The sequence below is a fragment of the Sinocyclocheilus anshuiensis genome, unplaced genomic scaffold (assembly GCF_001515605.1).
Source record: "Sinocyclocheilus anshuiensis isolate Anshui unplaced genomic scaffold, SAMN03320099.WGS_v1.1 scaffold2371, whole genome shotgun sequence".
In the NCBI taxonomy this organism is placed as follows: Eukaryota; Metazoa; Chordata; class Actinopteri; order Cypriniformes; family Cyprinidae; genus Sinocyclocheilus; species Sinocyclocheilus anshuiensis.
The window spans coordinates 26,163-37,137 of NW_015537287.1; the positions used below are offsets into that span (position 1 = coordinate 26,163).

Consider the following 10,975-nt stretch of genomic DNA (forward strand, 5'->3'; position numbering starts at 1 on the left):
TTGTTTATGTTTGCATAATAAAAAACTATGTAAAATGTGAAAAAAAAAATACATAAAAAAGTGAATTTTTATTAAACATTTGAAAATAATTATTTTAAAATATTTTAAAAATGAATACATTTAATACATAATATAGCTGGATATAAAGCAATATTTACGCTTGGTCCATGCTTCTGAATACAATTTGATTTTTGGACCTTAGTATTAAAAGATTTGGGCACCTCTGGTTTAAAAATAATAATAATAATAATAATAATAATAATAAATAAAATGTATAATAATGTGTGTGTCTGTGTGTGTGTTTGTCTGTGTGTGGGTGTGTGTGTGTGTGTGTGTCTCTGTGTCTGTGTGTGTGTGTGTTTGTCTCTGTGTCTGTGTGTGTGTGTGTTTGTCTCTGTGTCTGTGTGTGTGTGTGTTTGTCTCTGTGTCTGTGTGTGTGTGTGTTTGTCTCTGTGTCTGTGTGTGTGTGTGTTTGTCTCTGTGTCTGTGTGTGTGTGTGTTTGTCTCTGTGTCTGTGTGTGTGTGTGTTTGTCTCTGTGTCTGTGTGTGTGTGTGTTTGTCTCTGTGTCTGTGTGTGTGTGTGTTTGTCTCTGTGTCTGTGTGTGTGTGTGTTTGTCTCTGTGTCTGTGTGTGTGTGTGTTTGTCTCTGTGTCTGTGTGTGTGTGTGTTTGTCTCTGTGTCTGTGTGTGTGTGTGTTTGTCTCTGTGTCTGTGTGTGTGTGTGTTTGTCTCTGTGTCTGTGTGTGTGTGTGTTTGTCTCTGTGTCTGTGTGTGTGTGTGTTTGTCTCTGTGTCTGTGTGTGTGTGTGTTTGTATGTGTGTGTGTGTGTGTGTCTGTCTCTGTGTGTGTGTGTGTGTGTGTGTGTCTGTGTGTGTGTGTGTGTGTGTGTGTGTGTGTGCTGTAGTTTGGACACTACACTGATCGACTTCACCGATATGAAGTGTCAGCGAGGAGACCTGAGCTTCATCTTCTGCGGAGACGCCGCTCCCTCCGAGTCCTTCGTGGTTCTGGACAACGAGCAGAAGGTTTATCAGCGGATTCATCACGAGGCACGTGCTCCGTCAGGACACTCATCACGCGTGTTCTGCGCTGATGTGTGTGTAACACGTGTGTGGTGTGTTTCAGGAGTCAGAGATGGAGACGGAGGAGGAGGTGGACATCCTGATGAGCAGCGACATCTACTCCGCCACGCTCTCCACCAAATCCATCACCTTCTCGCGCGCACAGACCGGCTGGCTCTTCCGCGAGGACAAAACCGTACGCGTCTGGAGATTATAACATTCAATCGAATTAATTACATATCAATCGATTTGAGCTAAGAAATTACCCCCCAAAAGATCATTTGGAGAAAAGCAGTGAATAGACATTACAAAAAGTAGCTAAAAATAGAATTTATTACATATAACGCATAAATTACATAAATAAAGCTATAAAAATAAATGGGTTTTAAATGAGCATTAATGACTTTGAATCACATTTACAATCATGCAGATATTTGGGAAGAAACGGCACTCCTACTTATAGTTTATCATGTAGAAATATATGACACAAACTCGTACAGGGGCATTTTTGCCCCATATTTAGAATTATGGGGTCATTTTAACTGCATTTCTGATACAGTACTGTCTGTTGTTTCTCTATTTTGAAAATTGCTCTACGAGCGACACATGATGATGTGAACAAATCAGAACAAATCAGTGTTTTTGAAGCATTCAGTTATGTAAAGCTTCATTTAAAGAGAGTCACTTACTTTGTTTCTGAATGAATCAGCTGTTTTGAATGAATTGGTTGAATGAATGATTCAACGACTCACTTATTAAGACTGCCAACTACTGCCGATTTCAGTTTTGTATTTAAAGTGTTTAATTAAAAAATTACATTTAATATTATTTTTTTCAAATGTAATTTAAAAATTTATATTTCAATATTAATATTATTTAAAAAAAATAATTATTAAAATATTTAATTATTAAAAATACATTTCAATATCGGTATTTTTAAAACATTAATCTATAGCATTATTTATGTAGTTGTAATTGCAGTGTAAATGCAGCTTCTGCAGTGCAAAGATGGATTGTGTTGATACTGATTTCATTTGGTTGGTAACAGCTCTATATTGTCTTATTATTGCAATTGAACTTGATTAAATGTAAGAATTTGGCATTAAAGATTAACCAAACGTCTATAAAACTTAGAAAAACTGCTCTTAAAAGGTAAAAATGCCCATTTAAGCTGGGAAATATCACCTGTTAATGAAACTACAACACTGAATATGAGGAATAGTTCTCTCTGAGTCGTCTGAAAGCATCCTGAGCCTCTCGTTGACGTTCCCGCAGGAGCGAGTGGGGAATTTCCTGGCGGATTTCTACATGGTGAACGGCCTGGTTCTGGAGTCCAGGAAGAGACGCGAGCACCTGAGCGAGGAGGACATCCTGAGGAACAAGGCCATCATGGAGAGCTTCAGCAAAGGAGGAGGGAGTATCATCGAGCAGAGCTTCGAGGTGAGTCCGGTCACGTGACGCTCGGTGCTTCTGCAGGGTTTCTGGGTTTCTTAATTTTTCATAGTTCACCCCTAAAATGAAAATTACCCCATGATTTACTCACCCTCAAGTCATCCTAGGTGTATATGACTTTCTTCTTTCAGACGAACACAATTGGAGTTATATTTAAAAACATCCTGGCTCTTCCAAGCTTTATAATGGCAGTGAATGGGTGTTATTATTCAATCGTCCAAAAGAAGTCCAATAAAGTGCCTCTCAAAGCGCCATGTGTGAATAAAGGCCTCCTGAAGCGAATCGAAGCGTTTGTGTACGAAACAAATCCATATTTAAAACTTTATAAACCGTAATCTCTCCGCTGTCGGAGAAAGCAAAACAAAACACTGGTCACGAATTAGAAGCACAAAACGAGGATTTGTAAAGACAAATGTGGGAGGATTCCGATATAAGCCGAGAGAAGACTGGTTTTCCTTTGCTAAAGTAAGGAAAGTTAGCTTCCTTTGCTCCTGTAAACAAACGCCGGTTCTCGCGAGACTAGCATACGCTCACCGGATCTTACAGTTAGCGGAAGCTAGAGATTACGGTATGTAAAGTTTTAAATATGGATTTGTTTCTTACACAAACGTATCGATTTGCTTCAGGAGGTCTTTATTCACCCCCTGGAGCCGTGTGAGGCACTTTTTATGATGGATGGATGCGCTTTATTGGACTTCTTTTGGACTATTGAAAAATAACACCCATTAACTGCCATTATAAAGCTTGGAAGAGCCAGTACGTTTTTTAATATAACTCTGTGTTCGTCTGAAAGAAGAAAGTCATATACACCTAGGATGGCTTTAGGGTGAGTAAATCATAGGGTAATTTTAATTAATTTGAATTTTTGGGTGAACTGTCCCTTTAAGGCCTTAACAACTCTGCGATCAGAGCAGAAAGTCTTAAATGTAGTGTCATAAATCCTGCAGAAACCCGATTCTGGTGATGTTGTGTTCATTCAGGCTGATTATTATTTCAGGTGATGTGACTGCTGTTGTTTTTTTTGCTGGTTGCTGACAGCAGTTTTCCGCATTTATAAATCTGGGTCGGACACATTATTCCGCATGTGGAGCGCTGGACGTTTGCCAGCCGTCTGTGCAGATTATGTTCATGAGCACTGACTGGATGTGCTCCGACGGGACTTTAGCTTCAGGTGCCGTCGCTTCAGACTGTGAGAATCTCACCGACGTTAGAAAGCTGCTTCTGACTGTTTCCACTGAGATGAACCATTGGCTGCTGGACTGTAACTCCGTAATCCCACAATGCCATGCGTTAGCAGCGTTTTCTCTTGATTTTATGGAATAGTTCACCCCAAAATGGAAATTAGCTGAAAATGTGCTCACTCAGGCCATCTGAGATCAGGATGAGGTTTGTAGAAATGTAGCATTGCATCAGTGTCTCACTGCAAGTGAATGGGTGCCGTCAGAATGAGAGTCCAAACAGCTGATAAAAACATCACAATAATCCACAAGTAATCCACAGCACTCCAGTCCATCAGGTAACATCTGGAGAAGACAACAGCTGAAACACATCCAGCATTAAGACGTTTGTAACTAAAATACCATAGAGTCCATAATCCATAATAACTCTTCCTCCAGTGAAAAAGTGTTCTGGTGTGAATCAGGAGGGGCCTTAATGAAAAGTCTATAACATACTTCGGTTAAAATTTCTCAATGGTAGTGTAAAAAACACCCTTTTTAACTCTGTCAAAATCAGCTCTGTTTCTAGTCCATGTTGCTTTAAATGCTAATGAGCTCTGCTGGCCCCGCCCCTCTCTTCCGTGGGGTGACGAGCAGACAGTAAACTTCAGCAGCGAAACTTGCTAACTAGCACATATTAGGAAAGGCGATTTGCAAAGATTCATAAAAAACCCTTATACTCACTTATGTAGATGAAGCTGGATCACGAATGATTCGCATGAACATAAACGCATTTAGGCAGATCGGAGATCGGCACATTCCCTTCAAAAACCATAGATGCATTTATATAGATCGGGGATCGGCGCATTGCCTTCGAAACGAAAGTACCGTTAATCCTCTGCGAGTTCAGCGGCTCAGATGTCGGGAGTAAATGACGACTGCTATGTTCATTATTACATCCAACAACAGAACACCTCAATCGCCTAATCGGAGACGTTCTTGTCTTCCCCTGCACTGGAGTCAACACAATGGCAGACTGATGACAGCTCACTCAGGGCGGAGCTAAGGTAAGACGGCCCTGTCAATCAACTATCGTGGGAGGGGCCTGTGCAGAACTATGTCATTCTGACAGGAACCTCAGAACAGCCTGATTTGAGAAAGGAGATTTTAAAATAGGGATTTAAAAAAAACACTAAGTGGATTTTTATCATTATAGGATGGATGTGTACACACACACTTCCAACACACATTTATGTTCAAACAACAACAAAAGTGAATTTTGTATCCGATGACCCCTTTAACTGATGGACTGGAGTGCTGTGGATTATTGTGATGTTGAGCATCTCTTATAAAACTGAAGTGTACTAACTGTTTGACTCTCAGATGATACTGTTCATGAGAGCTGCGGTTGATTGTGATTGTAGTGTGTGGTGAGCAGCGCCCTCTGCTGGTGATGAACCGCTGATGCAGCGTAAACCCCATTCATGTCTTTGGCCTGAGAACAATAAATATAGATCATCGATGAATTGTCTATATTTGAACCTTTGTGTCTCTGTGCTCTGACAGCCGGTGCGGCGTCAGTCGCTGACCGCTCCGTCTCCGAACACTATCTCCTGGGAGGAGTACATCACCGCCGAGACGGGAAAGTACGTCAAACCTCCATCATATACTCAAACACACGGTGAGGGGAGGCTCATGTCCTGTGTTTGCTCTCTTCTAGGGCTCCTCATCTGGGCCGAGAGCTGGTGTGCAAAGAGAGCAAGAAGAACTTCAAAGCAACTGTAGCCATGAGTCAGGACTTTCCTCTGAGCATCGAGTCGTAAGTATCCCGTGCGCGCTCAGCAGACTCCGGGCGACGTCCATGTGGTGTTTGATGCTGATCACATCTCGTCTGACTTGTTTTACAGGCTGTTAAATGTTTTGGAGGTCATCGCACCCTTCAAACACTTTAATAAACTCCGAGAATTTGTTCAGATGAAACTTCCGCCTGGATTTCCTGTCAAGTTAGGTAAACAGACACACTTTCAGCACGACCCATAATACTTTGGTTCATCTTTGAAAAAAAAAAAAAGTTTTTTTTTATGAAACTTGAGAGGCTTCTATCCCTCCATTGTGTCCACAGTGAATGATATGAGAGTGACTAAATTATCATTTTTGATAAACTGAAACAAATACACTGTAAACAACAAATACACGTAAACAACAAATACACTGTAAACTAATAAACTGTAAACAAAATGCACTGTAAACAAATACACACTAAACAAATACACTGTAAACTAATAAACTGTAAATGAATAAACTGTAAACGAATAAACTGTAAACGAATACACTAAACAAACACACTGTAAACTAATAAACTGTAAATTAATAAACTGCAAACAAATACACTGTAAACTAATAAACTGTAAATGAATAAACTGTAAACGAATAAACTGTAAACAAATACACTAAACAAATACACTGTAAACTAATAAACTGTAAATGAATAAACTGTAAACGAATAAACTGTAAACAAATACACTGTAAACGAATAAACTGAAAAAAATACACCGTAAACTATAAACAAATACACTGTAAACTAATAAACTGTAAACTAATAAATGGTAAAAATACACTGTAAACTAATGTAATTAATATTAACAAAACAACTCTTAATGTAAATCTCCGCTTGATCATTGTGATGCACAAATAACTAGAATGGCAGTTTGATTAGTTTTATTATAGTTGATGTTGCCTGAAGCGCTTGTTTTGTTCTTCAGGATTTTGTAAGATAATGTAAAGATGATTTAATGCAGTGATGACACATGTGGCCAAAAAGACGAATATTTATTCATTTGGAGACTGAATAGTAGTTGTCCTATAATTCGAGTGTGGTGTGTTCTGATGATGTTCTCTTCCAGACATCCCCGTTTTCCCCACCATCACTGCCACCGTGACCTTTGAGGAGTTCCGCTACGATGAGTTCGACGACTCCATTTTTACGATTCCCAACGACTACAAGGAGGATCCCAGCCGCTTCCCAGACCTCTGAGCCGCTCGGCGTTCAGGATTTTGTAAGATAATGTGAAGATGATTTAATGCAGTGATGACACATGTGGCCAAAAAGACGAATATTTATTCATTTGGAGACTGAATAGTTGTTGTCCTATAATTCGAGTGTGGTGTGTTCTGATGATGTTCTCTTCCAGACATCCCCGTTTTCCCCACCATCACTGCCACCGTGACCTTTGAGGAGTTCCGCTACGATGAGTTCGACGACTCCATTTTTACGATTCCCAACGACTACAAGGAGGATCCCAGCCGCTTCCCAGACCTCTGAGCCGCTCGGCGTCACCCCTTCATCCCATCTCCATCTCCTCCCATCCACATCAGCAGATGGAGAGGTGTAGGAAACACTCGATGTCATGTGGACACAGGGATCGTGCTGAAGTGAGTGAACCACTACATGATGAAGCTCTGGACTGAGCTCCTCACCAGAGACACGGAGCGCCGCTTCACATCTCCTCTGTAACTGGCAGGAATACGGCATTATAAATTATTACACAAGCCACGCTTTCATATATATCTTTGTTACAAACTTACTTCACTTAAAGGAAACGTGCATATTTAGGAAAGAAGTGGATGGCGATTGTATATGATTGGAAACCGGTCACAGAAAGCAATGTATATGTCATTTCTACAGACTTTCTTTGTGTAAATACCACTTCCTTCTCCAGTTCTTTTGCTTGTTGCATTATGGGAAATGGGCTTGTTCACTCTGTCCTTCACTGTGCTTTTGTTCGGATCGTTTGCTTTCTCGCATCCTAGCGTTTATGGACCGGATGTAAATGTAGAAGAAATGTTTCACTTTATTTTCACCTTGATAGATGGATGTAAATACATTCGGATTTAAAGATGTTTTCCAATGTAGTATAACTGACATGCGTAACTGACGATATTGAGATATTAGTGTAAAATGTTATGGCGGCGAGTGTTTTATATGTGTGTTTGCACCAGCAATATCCCATTGGACAGTTTCCACTTTTATGTCTCTTGTGTTTAGTTTTTCCTTCTCCGAATGGAATCGAGCTGCAACGCTTCCACGACCCACTACTGGCTAGTGTGGAAACTCGCTGTATTGCTTTTTTATTTTTGTTACCGGCGTCGTCTTCCTATGTTTAATGACGTTAGAGTTGCTTTATGCCTTCAATACTCTTCAGATTTTCTCCCAGATGCATTGAGCTCCCGGATGTTCAGCAGGAACCTTGTATGAACCTGCTGCACTTTTACATGACAAATTGTAATTAATAAAATGTCCACGTATCAGTCTCTTGTGGGGATTTGTTTTGGTCCAATGGTCTTTATTAGCATGCATGATATTCTAAAGGGTGCAAACTCATGAGGGGTGATGGAGTAGTTCACTTCCAGAATAAAAATCTGGTGATTTACTCGCCTCAATGTCATCCGAGATGTTCTTTCTGTCTTCAGTCGCAAAGAAATTAAGGTTTTTGAGGAAAAGGTTCCAGGATTTTTCTCCATATAATGGACTTCAATGGAGACCAACTGAAGATCAAACCAGTTTCAGAGCCGAGGTCTACAGGATCCCAGCCGAGGAATAAGTCTCATCTAGAGAAAGTCTTATCTAGAAGTCTTCTCTAGATTTTTATTCTGGAAGTGAACTACTCCTTTAAAGTTTTTATATGTTTAACGGGTGAAAAAAGTACAGAGAAATGTGTACCGTGTCAAACTTTTACTTAGTTAAAATGTCCTGGAGTGAATTGAAGAGGAATAGACTTGTTCGGCATTGCTGGGAACGCCCACAAAAACATCATAACCGTTTATGCCGAAGGGGAAAACAAACCATTCGAATTAACGCGCGGAGACCTTGTTAAGTATAGTAGGCTAACCATGTTTTTTTTGGCGTTTTTATTACCAATTGTAGCCTATAACCACAGTTTTACTACAAATACCATGGTTGTAGTAGCCTAAGCTGTCTCTTGCTCAATTAGGTAACAAACAATGTGGGGAAAGACACCTCTGGCCATTCCGCTGGGTCGTTTGTCCAGTCACAGATACCGTACGGACAGTCCGACCCAATACGGCTCAGTTTTTATGCGTATGTTGCTCTGTCGAGCGGCAGAAATGATTTTATGTAGGCCATTCTGAGTGAACACCATGCTTTTCCAATGAGGGGGAAAGTCTGTTTTCCCCCACGCCGACTCCGCCCACACAGCTATGCCGTGACACCAATCAAGTCTATTATATGTGGAGATTTTAAGTATTTAAAAGTAAACATTTCCGTTTTAAAAATCGACTGGTTTGTCAACTTTGATTTTCTCAGTGTCCTGACCAGTGTTGGGGGTAACGCATTACAAGTAACGCGAGTTACGTAATCAGATTACTTTTTTCAAGTAACTAGTAAAGTAACACATTACTTTTTAATTTACAAGAGAATATCTGAGTTACTTTTTCAAATAAGTAACGCAAGTTACTTTTTTTTTTTCAATTTATTGATTGACAGCTCTGGTGTCGCCATGGTGACAGAAATCAGAAGATGTTACTGTAGTTCTAAAATAAATATGAATATGCATTAATTCATCTCACTCACAAAAAAAACAACAACACAGATTCAGTATTCCTCAAAATGAATAAAAATAATGCAACTCAGAATATGACACAAACCTGCAATAATTAAATGTTAAACAACACAAATATGCTTTATGTATTTAATCCCATTCTATTTGCTTCTGATCTTCGATGATCCAGTTCAACCGTACTAATAAGCACAAATTACTCTAGACGAACATTTGTGTGTTTTTTTTATTGCTGAAGTGTGTTGAAATATCTTCTGCGTTCTACTTCACTTTCCCTTCAGCCTGAGGCTTATTCATTTCATTTTTGGTGTGAAAAAGCTTTTATATTTGCCAAAAATATAACTTTTTTATTTTAAAAGCAAACAAGCAAGCCCTGTCCAGATTTTAAAAGTAACGCAACTCATTACTTTCCATAAAAAGTAACTAAGTAACGTAATTACTTTTTTAATGGAGTAACGCAATATTGTAATGCATTACTTTTAAAAGTAACTTTCACCAACACTGATCATAACTGTTAAATTCTACAAACCAATATCAGAAAAGCAGTTACCAGTAACTAGCAGGAGCTAAAATAAATAAGAATGATGAATGTGCTCGAGGCGATACTCTTCTTATTTCGCGGCTTTCTGGAATACTTGATTCTGATTGGTCAGTCGCGGAGTTAAGCGGGAAAATATTTTCAAATATTCACGCCGTCTGCTCTTCAAACCGATGATCCCGCGCCTCACACCAACCGTCGCCTCAGAGGATTGAGTATTAATATTAATTTAATATTTTAGCAGTGCCGATTGTTTTGTGTATTGTATCCAGCGACTACTAAATTGTCTCTAGCAATAATTTCAAATAAGATCAAACAATTAAATACGTGTATGTAAGCACTGTTGTTGTAATTTCGACGCATCTGAAATCGGTCACACCATTGATATTACATCAGAAGTTAAAGAAATACTCTAGAAAACTGCGTTTAAACACACGAGCACAGTTCATCTGAATGAGAAAATGTATCTTCTTTAACTTGATGTTGTTCTGCTGTTTTGTGTTCATCTGCTCTTTTTACATTGATACGTGGTAATGGACTATTTTGTCCTCACCTGAAGCTTTAAGGTAATATACAGATAAAAGTATAACATAATTTAAACCCAAATCAATATTTAACATGCATCTGTTTAGTGAGTAGTCGTGTAATAAGACGCGTATACAGTCAGTAGGTATCTCAAAATAGGCTCTTAATTCTAAATACCACTGATTTTTACATTTAAGTCTCTATGAATAAATCCCACTAACTACATAAATACAACATCTACAAAAAACTTGAAAAAAACAACAACATTTAAATACGTAGCTCTGCTGTCAAGTCAAGAATTAGCGTTTCTGCATTTGAATTACGGCCCGTTCACACCAAGGACAATAACTAGCTATTTCGATAAAGATATCGTTTTTAAAATCATTATAAATTTAAAAGAATAGTAAAGTCCACACCACAGGAGAACGATATCATTAAAATCACTTTCAAAGCGATTTCTTCCAGCCAATGAACGATAAAAACAGACAGCCAATCAGAATCCATCCTCGAGCATTTAACGCAACAAACGACATTATAATAAACGTTATCATGCGTTGGTGTGGACGCTAACATAGTTATCACTGACAGTGTGAACGAATCTTTAATCTTGTGTTATTTAATGTGTAAACAGCCTTGCCTCATAATTTCACACGCAAAACTGACTTAA

General features: G+C 39.0%; 1 protein-coding gene across 1 annotated transcript in view; it reads left to right on the forward strand.

Moving 5' to 3' along the window:
- Nucleotides 1-6,709, forward strand: part of LOC107657343 (ankyrin repeat domain-containing protein 13C-like) — a 30,711-nt gene extending 24,002 nt beyond the window's left edge. Inside the window, exons 6-12 of the mRNA XM_016445390.1 lie at nucleotides 904-1,048; nucleotides 1,125-1,256; nucleotides 2,336-2,500; nucleotides 5,236-5,315; nucleotides 5,390-5,488; nucleotides 5,577-5,677; nucleotides 6,573-6,709. Coding sequence (XP_016300876.1) covers nucleotides 904-1,048; nucleotides 1,125-1,256; nucleotides 2,336-2,500; nucleotides 5,236-5,315; nucleotides 5,390-5,488; nucleotides 5,577-5,677; nucleotides 6,573-6,703 — 853 coding nt within the window. The 3' untranslated portion in view covers nucleotides 6,704-6,709. The remainder of the gene's footprint in view (nucleotides 1-903; nucleotides 1,049-1,124; nucleotides 1,257-2,335; nucleotides 2,501-5,235; nucleotides 5,316-5,389; nucleotides 5,489-5,576; nucleotides 5,678-6,572) is intronic.
- Nucleotides 6,710-10,975: the final 4,266 nt, after the last annotated feature.